At 36.8% G+C, this 14,685-nt stretch overlaps 2 protein-coding genes across 6 annotated transcripts in view; one reads left to right on the plus strand and one right to left on the minus strand.

Moving 5' to 3' along the window:
- Positions 1-9,251, minus strand: part of LOC127423249 (putative pleckstrin homology domain-containing family M member 1P) — a 36,810-nt gene extending 27,559 nt beyond the window's left edge. For 3 of the 5 annotated variants that reach the window (XM_051667403.1, XM_051667402.1, XM_051667399.1), the window contains exons 1-3: positions 8,789-9,250; positions 8,227-8,315; positions 2,469-2,716 (exon numbers count right to left, since the gene is read on the minus strand). In XM_051667403.1, coding sequence (XP_051523363.1) covers positions 2,469-2,716; positions 8,227-8,315; positions 8,789-8,891 — 440 coding nt within the window. In that variant the 5' untranslated portion in view covers positions 8,892-9,250. Of the gene's footprint in view, positions 1-2,468; positions 2,717-8,226; positions 8,316-8,788 lie in introns of all 5 variants that reach the window. The other 2 variants (XM_051667401.1, XM_051667400.1) reach the window with 2 other exon arrangements.
- A 2,224-nt stretch (positions 9,252-11,475) lies between these two features.
- Positions 11,476-14,341, plus strand: LOC127423272 (interferon a3-like). The gene is made up of 5 exons (XM_051667429.1): positions 11,476-11,721; positions 13,541-13,618; positions 13,717-13,863; positions 14,062-14,139; positions 14,227-14,341. The coding sequence occupies exons 1-5, from the start codon at positions 11,476-11,478 to the stop codon at positions 14,317-14,319; spliced, it is 642 nt and encodes a 213-aa protein (XP_051523389.1). The 3' UTR covers positions 14,320-14,341.
- Positions 14,342-14,685: the final 344 nt, after the last annotated feature.

Below are 14,685 nucleotides of genomic sequence, written 5' to 3' on the forward strand. Positions count from 1 at the left end.
ATCAGAAACAAGTATATAACTAAAATATACCCAAATGAATTGGAATGAAAATTGGAATTGACTGAAATGTAATTGAATCAAATTATGATAACGTGATGTATCGCAATATATCGAATCATGACTTGTATTGCAATACGTATCGTATCAAGCGATACTCAGCCCTAGGTCACACAGTGCATTTTGCGTTGTAGATTCAAAAGAACCGGCTCATTTGAGTCATTCATTCGGGAATCGGACTACACTGACCATGCTGTGTGTTTCGTGCTTTAGCTTGAAAAGAACCAGGTCATAAGAGTCATTCATTCGAGGATCAGACTACACTGACCTCTGTTTATTTAGCACTGTAGATTCAAAAAGCACCAGCTCACAGGAGTCATTTGTTTAAGAATCGGACTACATTGGTTGTGCTGTGCTTTTCGTGCTGTAGTTCAAAAGAACTATCTCATAAATGTCACCCGTTTGGGAATCGGACTACACTGGTCATGCTGTGCGTTTAATGCAGTAGATTCAAAAGAACGGGCTCATAAGAGTCACTGGTTGGTGTGTTTTGCGCTGTAGATTTAGTAGAGGCAAGGATGGATTAAGAACTGAGAGGCCCATGGGCCGGTACACCATGGAGGCCCCCCATGACGTGTCACGTGACTACGTTCACCTTTATGCGCCACAGGACGCTTGCCAGATTTGGTTGTATTTTCAAATTGATGGAAGAAAAGTTTGGAGCAATGTCTTACACGACCAGTTATATGTACTTTTTAATTATGAACCAATCCAAAATCATGCATTATTAATAGGGATATGCATGGTATTCAAATACCAAAATCACTATTTGGTTATTCTGCACGTGTTTAGAGGTCTTCAACCCGATCTGAGTCCGATGGTACTCGACAAACCTACAGGTTTCGGGCCAGGCTCGGGTCAATTTTTCAAGTAGGCTATAGGGCGAGTTAGGGGTGTTCACATGAGCGTCGAGGCCATGTAAACGCACTGGACAGATGTCTTTGATTGTTGCGCCATACCGCATGGGACTGTTGCATTCTTTTAGACACTGTTAACCTATAATCCATAGCATTCGCTGCCTCATGGAAAGTGAACCTGCCCTGGGCAGAATTACACATTTTCCATTTATTAAGAATAGGCCTACTATTTTGCAGGCAGTGACCGAGATTATTTTTGTTTGACTTTAATGTGATTGTATCATTTGAAGATCTATGTATTGTGTTATTTAGGCTTATAGCTTACTGTGCACTTTATTCCCTGCTAATCTGAGATAGGTTTATTGCCATGGATGCGTCAAACACTTTCTTATTCCCGAGCCCTGACAAATAACAGAATAACCATTTGTGAACTCTCGCGGTTAACCAAACATTACAAAAGGTTATCATGCACATATTTAGGGTATTAAGGCATCTTTCGCTTTGTCACTAAACATTAAATGCATGCAGGACTTAAACATTTTAAAGTCCTCCATACTGTTGCACGAATTCTGTCGCTTATATGAATTTAAACCATCAGCTTTGTACACAGCCAGGGTAAACTACAGTACTGCACCTTATCTTTGTGTTTGGAAGCGTTTTGTAAATCAAAGCCTGTTCTCTGTAGTCCTTCAAATAAACGCGCTGCACCTGTGAGAAGCAGATTTCCTGAGCTCACACTTGAGTGTCTGTGCTTGCGCTGCTGTTGTGCAGCACGCATTCGGCTGAACAAATGGTATTTCACATAAGGCTGATATTTACATGGATTTATAATAGAGATCTCAAAATAAATAAATAATTGATTTAGAGCTCAGGGCCCTCTGGGTTTAGAGGCCCTTGGGCAATGGCCCAATCGGGCCGGTGGTTAATCCGTCCCTGAGTAGAGGGGTAGCGCTGCCGCTGAATAGTGCTTCAGGAAACATTTCAGTGTTTTAGTATGGTGTTCCGTCCGCATTGGCGAAAAAATTCATGTTCAAGAACTGATAATACAAATCGAAAATCAGTAAAATCATTTTGGTATTTCATTTTGGTTCCAAATAACATTCTCAACCCTATTTGAGATATTATTTGAAAGCTTAAAAGTGTTAACTTTTCATTGTGTCAGTTCCAAAATCTACCAACAGCTTTATTAATGGATAAGAAACAATTTCTTTATCTTTTTTTTTTTACTTAAGTGTGTACATTTCATTTCAGAAATTTTGTGTATTTGCCATCATTTAAATGTAGAACATTATTTATAAATTGCCCATCTATTACCTTGTTTTATATTCTGTGTTTAACTGTAATGTTCGGTGTACACTTGTTTCTCCAATCACCAAAAAAAAATCCTTGTGAACATAAGAACACTTGGCAATAAAGCTTATTCTGATTCTTCTTCCGATCCTGCTCTCTAGATATATTGGTTTCGGCATCCACCACTGAAAACCTAAGTCGGTTGACCACTAGTTCCAACACCCCCAAGTGAAACTAATCTAGATATTTTAACTTATGACCTACCTGTGGGTGACAGTCTTAAGCAGGCTCCAGAAGACGGGCTGAGGAAGGGCTCCTCGTGACCCTCCTTTACGTCCATAACCTCCTCCATCTAGTCTGATGAACTTGCTCTTGATGCCGTGGATGAAGACAGCTTCCAGAGCACAACACAGCAGGTTAGCTTCCAGGTCCTCACTGGTCACTGCTGTGTCTGTGGTGATGTAACGCTTCTGCAGGGCTTTCAGCGTTCGTGCTATCTTTTCCTTGATCCACTGAGGAGAACAGAGAGCTTAACATGAGGGCTCTTAAGCGTGGATCGTCGGTTTAGACATTTTTTTTTCCTTGGACAAGATGTCAAAACAAATGTGAGAAATGAATAGTCATTGATTTCGAGGCAACTTTTTCAATGACCAAACTTAAAGGAAGCGTTCATCCAAAAATGAAAATTCCATAATGTTGTTCCAACCCTGATTTTCTGTCTTCAGTGGAACACAAAACGAGAATTTCAGCAGAAAGTTGATGCTGCTCTTTTCCATATAATAAAAGTGAATGGTGACCATGGGCTGTCAAGCTCCAAAAAAAAAACACAAAAAAAAAAAGCATCATAAACGTAGTTCATTTGACTCGTGTGCTATATTCCAAGTGTTCTGAAGCCATATAATAGGTTTGCATGAGGTAATTTACTGAAATATAAGCGTTATTCACAGATCATTTACTCCTCTGCCGCAGCTCTGACATATTATGCAAGTATATTTTACAAGCATATTAAAATATGCCGTATCAAGACGTGTCACACCACGTTTGACGTCTATAATAACAAATGTCACTAGTTGTCATGTGCCTTGTTTTCACATATTCAGATTGCACAAATCAGATTTTAAAACTACAAACCAGGAGAGGATTTTTAGTGAATAACAACTTAAATTTCAGTCTGAGCCTCACTCAATATCCATCATATTGCTTTGGAAGACTTGGAATGTTGTATGTTACTGAACTGTTATGGTAGCTTTATGGTGCTTTTTTGTCATTTTTGGATCAAAACATAACCTGGTCATCATTCACTTTCATTATATGGCAAAGAAGAGCGTTAACATATTTAATGTGTTTGACAGAAGACAGAAAATCGTATGGCTTTGGAACAACATAAGGGTGAGTAAATGCTGACTTGAAATTGTCACTTTTGGGTGAACTATTTCAAAAACAACTTTACGCACGACTGCCCCTCAAGTGGACTCAGTATTTTACTGGCTCTTGAGGATCTGAGACAAAGGGAATAGAACAGACATGACATCATGCTCTGCCATGCGAGTGTGAGCCATTCCTACAGACAGACTTGTCACCTGATGTCAGCTGACTGACTACATATGGAACATGATCCAAAGAGCTGCCAATCAAAGCCGAGTCGAGAAGAGTCAAATTATTTGTGCAAACCTCATTAGTCATGTTTTTGGGTGTGAATCCAAGCCTTGACAGAAGATTTATTTATTATAGGGGTCACTTAATCAGTCAACCAATTTTTTTTTCCTGCAGGGCCACCTAAACTAAATTTCGAACCACCAAAGCAAATGAAACGACATTTGATGTCTTTTTTCTCCCACTAAGAAACCTGTGTGACCCATTTGAACTCTACTGATTTTCTGCTGTTATGACAAAGCTTTTAGTTTCCATCCTGTGTAAAAATGGCTTTGTTTGCCTTTGATATTCCAAAAGATGACTTTAGTCATAGTTGCACCGTCGCTCCCTACTCAGTAAAGTCATCTACATGGGTACTAGAACCCTATGGTATATAAATAACGTGTTAAGTTAGTTTGACTTCCCATAACACTTCGAAATAGAAAATTCTGCATCAAATATATTGTACAACAGATCATAATATTTCTAGTTTATAACAAATGAAGAAAGTCTGTCCTGACTGATCAATGTGACTAAAAATATGTTTTGTTTACATATGCCTCTACTTGACCGTATAGCTTCAGTTATCCATTTCCTAAATGTGCTAGTCTATTGGAACTGTGAAATCTTTTCAGATCTGCAGTGAAGGGGTGATTTCAATAGCAAAGGTCCTAAATAAACAAAGAGGAAATGGCTAGACAAAGAAACCTTAATCTTTTGTGCAGCCACTTCTCTCTCAAAGGCAATACTTGTCTGGTTTCCATTCTGCGTGTCTGACCTTGAGAGTGTTTAATATGGTTTCTCGTTACGTTTTAAAGTTGATGTAATTTTTTTTCGCAGTTAAAAGGACTTTTTTTGTATCCCAGCTTAATATGCAGAATAAACCATTTGTAGGCTGATTTGATTTCAAGTGTAACACTGCTGCACTATCAAAACATTTCTCCGTTTGTTTGAGCCTCCCATCCAGCCCAACACAGCAACATTGGCTAAATCAAACTTAATTTGGGGCAGGACTAGGGATGCACCGATGTATCGGCTGCCCATATTTATCGGCCAGTTATTAACCAAATTAAAACCATTGGCATATCGGTAATAAGCATAAAAACGATGATATGGAAAAATGATAGTTCATTTATATACACAATCCAGAAATAATAATAGCCACAATATGTAGAAGGGTTGGCACTCCATAGAATATGTAATATTTAATTTGTATTCTTTTTCGTTCTCACGTTAATGTGGAAAAACACCCATAAACAGACGTGACAGTTGTGGATGCAGCACTTACATCTTGGCTACATGATGAGGGAAACCATCCAAAACGCTTTGAAACCATCAGACTTTGACTTCTGAGACATCGGAAATGATATACAGTGCATCCGGAAAGTATTCACAGCGCTTCACTTTTTCCACATTTTGTTATGTTACAGCCTTATTCCAAAATGGATTAAATTCATTATTTTCCTCAAAATTCTACAAACAATACCCCATAATGACAATGTGAAAGAAGTTTGTTTGAAATCTTTGCAAATTTATTAAAAAAAAAAAAAAAAAGGAAAAAAAAAACATGTACATAAGAATTCACAGCCTTTGCCATGACACTCAAAATTGAGCTCAGGTGCATCCTGTTTCCACTGATCATCCTTGAGATGTTTCTACAACTTGATTGGAGTCCACCTGTGGTAAATTCAGTTGGTTGGACATGATTTGGAAAGGCACACACCTGTCTATATAAGGTCCCACAGTTAACAGTGCATGTCAGAGCACAAACCAAGCCATGAAGTCCAAGGAATTGTCTGTAGACCTCCGAGACAGGATTGTATCGAGGCACAGAACTGGGGAAGGGTACAGAAAAAATTCTGCAGCATTGAAGGTTCCAATGAGCACAGTGGCCTCCATCATCCATAAATGGAAGAAGTTTGGAACCACCAGGACTCTTCCTAGAGCTGGCTGCCCGGCCAAACTGAGCGATCGGGGGAGAAGGGCCTTAGTCAGGGAGGTGACCAAGAACCCGCTGGTCACTCTGACAGAGCTCCAGCATTTCTCTATGGAGAGAGGAGAACCTTCCAGAAGAACAACCATCTCTGCAGCACTCCACCAATCAGGCCTGTATGGTAGAGTGGCCAGACGGAAGCCACTCCTCAGTAAAAGGCACATGACAGCCCATCTGGAGTTTGCCAAAAGGCACCTGAAGGACTCTCAGACCATGAGAAACAAAATTCTCTGGTCTGATGAAACAAAGATTGAACTCTTTGGCCTGAATGGCAAGCGTCATGTCTGGAGGAAACCAGGCACCGCTCATCACCTGGCCAATACCATCCCTACAGTGAAGCATGGTGGTGGCAGCATCATGCTGTGGGGATGTTTTTCAGCGGCAGGAACTGGGAGACTAGTCAGGATCAAGGGAAAGATGAATGCAGCAATGTACAGAGACATCCTTGATGAAAACCTGCTCCAAAGCGCTCTGGACCTCAGACTGGGGCGAAGGTTCATCTTCCAACAGGACAACGACCCTAAGCACACAACCAAGATAACAAAGGAGTGGCTACGGGACAACTCTGTGAATGTCCTTGAGTGGCCCAGCCAGAGCCCAGACTTGAACCCGATTGAACATCTCTGGAGAGATCTGAAAATGGCTGTGCACCGACGCTCCCCATCCAACCAGATGGAGCTTGAGAGGTCCTGCAAAGAAGAATGGGAGAAACTGCCCAAAAATAGGTGTGCCAAGCTTGTAGCATCATACTCAAAAAGACTTGAGGCTGTAATTGGTGCCAAAGGTGCTTCAACAAAGTATTGAGCAAAGGCTGTGAATACTTATGTACATGTGATTTTTTTTATTTTATTTTTTATAATAAATTTGCAAAGATTTCAAATAAAATTCTTTCATGTTGTCATTATGGGGTATTGTTTGTAGAATTTTTAGGAAAATAATGAATTTAATCCATTTTGGAATAAGGCTGTAACATAACAAAATGTGGAAAAAGTGAAGCGCTGTGAACACTTTCCAGATGCACTGTATATTGGATATTATTTATTGTTAGAACAGTTAAAAAGTTTTTGTACCTCTTTATACATTTTTAAAACATTCCTTAATAAAACAGTGTGGTCATGACAAATTAAGCTAAGTAGCAAAACTATCGTTATCGTCCTGTAGGTTTTCATTAAAACTGGTATTGGCCAAAAATTTTCATATCGGTGCATCCCTAGGCAGGACTATCAGTTTGTACAACCAGTAAAAGACAGATGAGTTTTCAGGAATCTGTTTAAAACTGTGATCCTTTTTGCAGTTCCGTTTGGTGATGCTAGTGGCGCAGAAGTGACACTCTTCAGCTTTAATGACACACAGGTTGATACACTTGCCATGTTTACATGCACCCTCATGATGCAATTAAGTTAATACTGAGATTAAACTGTAGCTCATGTAAATAGATATTGTGATACGCTATTAATCAGAGTAATGATAAATCGCAGAAAGATATGTGGAGTACTCCTATTTAATCATTTTAATACTGGTATGTAAACTCTTTAATCGCATTTCTTCCACTCTGACCAAAGTGTGCCTGCACCAGTGCTGCAGACGGATCATGTTCAACTCAAGTACAGGTTTGAAAACATAGTGAAAAAGAAGCTGCACTTATTTTCGGCTTCATTTTTGGCAGTTCCATGCACCATTTTCCAGCAGTGGTGCTCCCCCATCTACAGCCCCACGGCAAAAGAAAACATATTTTCCCCAGTTGTGAATGTCCGCTTGCTGTCTGAATTGAATGTTGGGGTGATAAAATCCGCAAAATAATGGGAGGGAAACACGTCTTTTAAATGAGTTTGTGCTCGCGGCGAAACACAACAACATCCATTGCATGTATTCCGATTCACACACAGATGACTCTTATGAACCAATTCTTTTTAGTGAATCAAAACAGACAGCGCATCCAGTGTAGTCGAAAATGACTTATTATTGTGCTTATGCCAAGCTCAATTTAAAGAGACATATTTGCAACAAGTTTTTTTTTTGTAATAAATATTCATTTATAAAAAAGCATTAAAACATCACATTTCTCAGCAAATAATCAGAGTAATGGCAAGTAGCATGTAAACGGGATTGAAGTGGTTGGCCCAAATCATGTACACATCTTAATCGAATTATTCCTTATACTCTGATTATTGCAATTATCAGAGTATTGGTGTACATGTAAATGCAGCCACTGTTTCAGAACAAATCTAGAAACAGTTTTTGAAGTCAGCTGACAAAAACATATCCAACTTACCGCAAACCAAATGTCCGCCATCAAGAACCTGCTCGACAGGTTTTAAGATATGAAAGTGTACACTTCTATGACCTTAGAATGTCCACAGTCCAACCAATATTTAAAAAGATAAGGAAGTAACAAACCTGTTTAACATGTTTTGCCTCTGGGCCGCTCTCGGGTGTTTGGGTTGCCAGCATGTCTCCTCTAGTTTTGATTAGAAACACTTCACATACTGCAAAACAGGAAAATATACATAATTCAGTAATAAAGAAGGTTCGTTTAAAAAAAAACAAAAAAATAAAAAAAAAAAAAACACAATGAGAGGAAGAAAATCCTGCTAAATATATTGACATTCTTTGCCAAGCAAATACTGGAACTGATACACAAATTCTTGCCCGAAAGAAACCCCATGTTTCCTCTGTGGATAAACAGCAGTTTTCAGTCACTGTCACGATAACTTGAACCGTCAAGTACGACATGTTCAGTTTTACAACAAATAAAAACTAATGTAAATACAGTCTGTAAAAAACGTCAAAACGCCCTTTCGCGTCAACATCCTTATATAATCTAACTACAAACAAACAGATACACACTTTCTACTGACATTACATTTCTATACTGATAGCTCAGATTATAAAACAAATGGTAGTGTATTTGTTTTCATTATTATTGCTAAATACATTCAACACAAGCTCATGCACTCACCATGTTTGTTGTGTTTATCTCTCGTGGTGGGATTTGAAATACCGACACGCTTTCGTGGTTGTTTTGTTTTCTCACCTCGTCTCACCTGATATAATAAGAGCATGAGCCGCGTGATATTGCAGAGAAAGCTGTCACTCTCATTCACTGATTCAGGAAAATAAAAGCTCTACCGAGGCGATCTAATCAGCTGACGAGAAAGGCATGACGGGAAGCGAACGAGAGGTTCATCAAGTTCCTGTTGATAGACGGTTGGATTGCGCAACTGTTGCGCAGGTTTGAGTGTGCTGAAGACTCCACACACGCGCGCGCGCACACACACACACACATACATACACACACTAACATACACTCACACTCACACTCACTCACTCACACACACACACACACACACACACACACACACACACACACACACACACACACACACACAAAAACACACACACTCTCTCACACACACAAGAAAAGAGGGACTAGAGGTTTATTCTAATAGGCAGAAGACGAATTTCCGAAACGTAGCATGACAAGGGAAGAGTCATACATATTCATGAAGAAAGCCATACCTGATTGGACGAAAGAGTAACGTGTAGCACGGAAGCGCTACCTGATTGGTCAAAGAAACTACGACCCAACCCCCTAAACCCTACCCAATCAGGGAGCGCATTTCCTCATTCCGGAAATCCAACGCTTCGGAAATATTTCGAAAGTTATTTCTACTTGTTGGATTCATATTCTGATGATGTTACTGAATGAAACGAATTCCACATTGTTACACCAAACAATCAGCAGATTAATCTGAGAAGTCAATGACAAAAGTAAGAAATTTAACGCAGTTTTGTACAGTAATATTGTATAAAAGTGACAATCAAATGAATGAATGATACCATAAAGATTCGAAATTCGGCATGCAATATATGCCTACTTTTTATTCATTTAAGGTATGGATTTCAACCGGGCTTATTTATTTATTTAGTTAATTATTTTAAAAAATATATATTATTATCATTTGCTCAGATTTTATTCGTATTTCTGGAATTTTTTTTCATGATGTTGCCGTGTTCTCGCCTCACGACATCGTCACGTAATTTCTGTTTTCATGAGAATTAAAGTGTTCTTACCAAATCGTGCTTGTCATTTTCATAATTGAGTTAACCCACTTTATTACTCTATTCCAAGTTTCTAATTGTAGTATGATGTTTAGCCTAATGTGTATTTTATTATTATTAGTAGTAGTAGTAGTATCATCATGCTCACAACATTCCAAAAGAACATAAACAGGAGTTCAAGGAAATTTTTTTTTAGTATAATAATAATAATAATAATAATAATAATAATAATACCATAGGCCATATTACACAACAAATCGTAGAAGAACACATTTCCACAGTTTTAATGGCTTTATTGTTAGTATACTGATCTGAATGGAATTTATTTTTAATTTCCAATTTAAAAGAGGCTTCTGATTGGTAAATATACATCTATGTGATATAATGATACGGTTAATAATATATGCCTCATTTTCAATACTACTCTTATCGTTAAAATGCAAATTAAACCAATTAAAGCCACTAAACAGATTGTCAATAATAAATCTAGACAGCTTCTACCACAATTTCATACTATTGTATAATGACACTGTAAGAAAATATGAGGCACAATTTATGACTGAATCAGACAAAAAGAACACTACACATTCAAACCATTAAACTCACTAAGTATTTTGTAGAGTAAAACCAATATATTAAATTAGATTTCTTTAATCTTCTTCGTAACAAAATATTTATGATGTAATAGTCACACATTTTCCCAGGGTAGATCACAAAACAAACAGCCCAGTGCCAAACGGTACACGTGTTTGATGAATGTGTCGTCACGGTGTTGTGACGTCATCGCTTTTGATTTCACTTTCTCTCAGGTATTCGGGTTTGGGATTTCCGTTCCCACATTAAAGAGTGCAACGTTTACACAAGCAGAGAAACCAGCCCTTTCTTTTTTAAGCCTTGCAGTGAGACGTGTACTGTAAGTAATATCTACAAAATACAAATGACTGAACATAAACAACTGAACTAATAAACAAAATAAAACCAGCCTCTTTTGTTATAAATACATAATACCTGGGTATTGACTTCAAGACACACTTGGTGGTAGCTTACGCACTTGATAATTTAATTATTTCCTTTATTTTTTTCTGGGATAATAAACTATATTTTCTCTACAATAATATATTAATTGGTTATTATAAATGTTATTGTATATAGGCTACTGTTATGTTATAAACCATAGACTGTTATGCATAAAAAAAAAATGAAAAAGCTCGTCTAGTGCTTATATAAAGTAGGCGAGGGTTTACTCTGTATATGTACTACACACACACACACACACACACACACACACACACACATACATATATATATATATATATATATATATATATATATATATATATATATATATATATATATATATATATATAAGTAGGCGAGTATAGATATACTATATATACATATATGTAAGTATGTATATATAGTATATATACAGAGTAAAGCCTCGCCTACTTTAGTCCACAAAACAAAAGTCATTGCGGAATGACCTATAGCTCAGGTGTGTACCGGTGGTTTGCATGTCATCATGTTTACAACTGGAAAGTGAAATTTCGTTTTCAAAACAATCGCATATAATCGTCGGACAGAATGGAGGAGAAACGGAGTCAAGAATATAAAACTGCATCAGAGAAACACTATCAACCATTCATCCAGTGTATCGACAAGTGGATTCAATCGTCCGTGGATTATCAAGACTACAGAATGTTTCGTCATTTGGTGCATCTCTGCCTTTTTCTGTCAGTATGCCGGATCAGCTCAGTGATGAGCTGCAGATGGATCAAACGTAAGTTTCAGCACCATCATGGAGTGTCTCTAGATCTGATTGGAAATATGGTGAGTTGTGCAGTTATTAAAAGTTAATTAATGGCTTCTAATTGGACTGATGATATGACATTTAACCAATTATTTCATTAATGAGACATGAGAAATTGTCATCAAATGTCAAGCAGTGTAAATACGCTGTAAAATACATTGAGGGGGACGTCAATGTACGTTTGAATGACTTTCCAGAAGAGGGAAAAAATAGAGAGTGATGGATTAATACAGTCAGATGGGACTAAATGCCAAATGTACTGTCACTCTCTCAGCAGCTGTAATAGAAACCCTCTCACAGCTGTGGTAATTCGTTTTTTAAAACTAATTCCAGGGTAATATTACATAAAGAATAACCTTATAAACTTGCACTCAATATTTAAAAAAAATGATCATATAAAAAGGTTCGCTAGATTTACGCTGCTAAATAAGGCGGAAACGCGTCATCAGTCTGTTTAAAAGGTCTATTTCCAGTGGTGCAAACTTTTCACCATTTGGCGAAATTCGCCGTTTTGAATGAAAAATACTGTATGTCATTTATAATTTTGAATGTGAAAACATTAACGGAGCCATTTTCAGCAAATCAGGCTTAAGACAAAGAGCGAATGTGTGTATATTGTAAAGGAACTGAATGAATGTGGTTATCTGGCAAGCTTCTGAAGTACCTTTTTAGAAAATTCACTTGATATTGACTTAGAAAATGATCTATAACACAATGTAGAGCATTATCACCCTCAGATTAGAACTAGAACATGGTAAGACTTGTGACTGGTGACTTCTGTTGTGTTTTTAGGTTGTGGCAAGGACAGTGTCAAATATTTTGAATGCAAATATTATTAGGTAATAATTTAAAATCAATTAAAGATTTTCTAAATAATTTCTGTATGTCTTAATTAATTCTGAACTGTGTACATCATCTCCTAAGAGTCTTCTTTTAAAAGAGACCATTTTATTTTGAGGATAAGCCTCCAGTTAAAGAATTCACCTAAGAATGGAAAATGTACTTTTACTCACTCATTTACTCACACTTATGTTGTTCAAAACCCACATGCTGTCACTTTTTCGTGGAACATAAAAATAGATATTTTAAGCAGCACTGTTCCATAGAATAACAGTTTATAGTGAGCAGGAGCTGTCAAGCTTCAAAAAGGACAAATACTGTAAATATTTCATAACAATAGTCTATATGACTCGTGCACTATATTCCAAGCTTTCTGGGGCCACACGACAGCTTTGTGTTGAGCAAACTACTTTTATGGTATATTAATAATGATTTTTTGACATTAGTGGTTAATATGAACTGTTTTTGTGTGGGAAAAGAGCAGCGTTCGGGTTCTTAAAGAAAAGATTGTTTTAAGATTATACTGGGGGGGAAAATACAATGAGGGACACACTGAGGGCAGTAAATAATGTTTTGTATTTTCTTTTTGCTAGCCAGCTGACATGGTCATGTCATTTTACGGATACATCAGTGATGAAAAGAAATTACAATTATATTTGTCTTTTCATTGAGACTGCACAAAAAAGAAAGAAAAGATGACTAAAACAGGCCAATTGCTAGCAATGCAGACACAGTGATAATCTTGCAATGTGTAAACTTAAATTAAAAAAAATTTCCAGCATGCTTGCATGGTTTCACTGTTCGCAAATTTATTTACACCGTTTTTATTGTTATTTTTGCAGTTACTTTTGATAACTTCTTGTTTCTTGAAGCCTGAAGTTCATATACTCAAAACTACCTGTTAAAAAAATTGATAAAAAAACAACTTTTTGATTGTTCAGTTTGCATAAAAACAAAGGGCATCCATCTTCATTAATCTTTTTTCTGAATGTTTTGTAGGGTGAGAAAATCACTGAGAACCAGGCACACATAAATCCCATCCCATATGAAATGATCAACAATCACAGAAGTGCAGAGGTTAGTAAGAATGATTTTAAAAAGACATAGTTGATTATGTATTCATATTTAATTTGACATAATTACGTTATTTACATTCATGTTTTTTTTCTCCTTAGCCAGAAAAACAGATCCTGTTCGCTATTCAGATTCTGGTAGAGATCACTGGCCTTTTTGAAGATGCTGAAGATGCCCCTTGGGATGATAAAAAGATGGAGGATTTCTTAAATGTCGTCCATGAGGAGATTAATGGGCTACGCTCATGTGTGAGTACTGCGTGTTGCATGCTTATTTATGGCAGCGCACATTCATTAAGAGTACTGTGAAATATAAAATGTGTATCTGTAGCACTTCTTAAAGGAAATGATCATTAGCAAAGATCATCAACAGTTAGTTAATATTGTAGTCCATATATATATTGTCTGCATAATTTCATCAATTGTCAATCTTTTTTTTCTATGCAGGGTGATTTCAAAATTAAGAGGAACAAAAAGCTGCATCTGTATTTTGAAAGACTGATACGTATGACACAACTGAAGACGGTAAGATTCTGTCATATATGAAGATTAACCTACGGTTGTGAATGAGTCATAAAAATGATGGAACTCACTTTTGCTTTGCTCTTTAAGGAGAATGTGGGTAAAAGCTGGGAGATTGTCAGGAAACGGGTCATAAGCCTCATGAACCAGCTGGAGTTCTTCTCTTTCCACACTCATCCTTAACAACTGGAGGTTAAACACCGAGAACCTTCACTCCATTTACAGAATGAAAAAACAATGTTGTCAATTAATATTTACACTCCTCTTTTTATAATGTCATATTTTGCTTCTTGAAAAAAAAAAAAAGATATTGACTATATATATATATATATATATATATATATATATATAATTTATTGTGTTTGTATTTTTTCTATTTTATTTTATTAATTTATAGTAAATTATTTAAGTTTAAGTTTAGAATTATAGTAATATGCATAACATTTTTGTAACATCAAACAAACATTAATTAATATTTATACTGAATATTGTTCAATATTGTTGGCATCCAATAAAAGCTTGAACTTTTGAATGTCTTATGTGAATTTT

The sequence above is a fragment of the Myxocyprinus asiaticus genome, chromosome 32, assembly GCF_019703515.2.
Source record: "Myxocyprinus asiaticus isolate MX2 ecotype Aquarium Trade chromosome 32, UBuf_Myxa_2, whole genome shotgun sequence".
NCBI lineage: Eukaryota > Metazoa > Chordata > Actinopteri > Cypriniformes > Catostomidae > Myxocyprinus > Myxocyprinus asiaticus.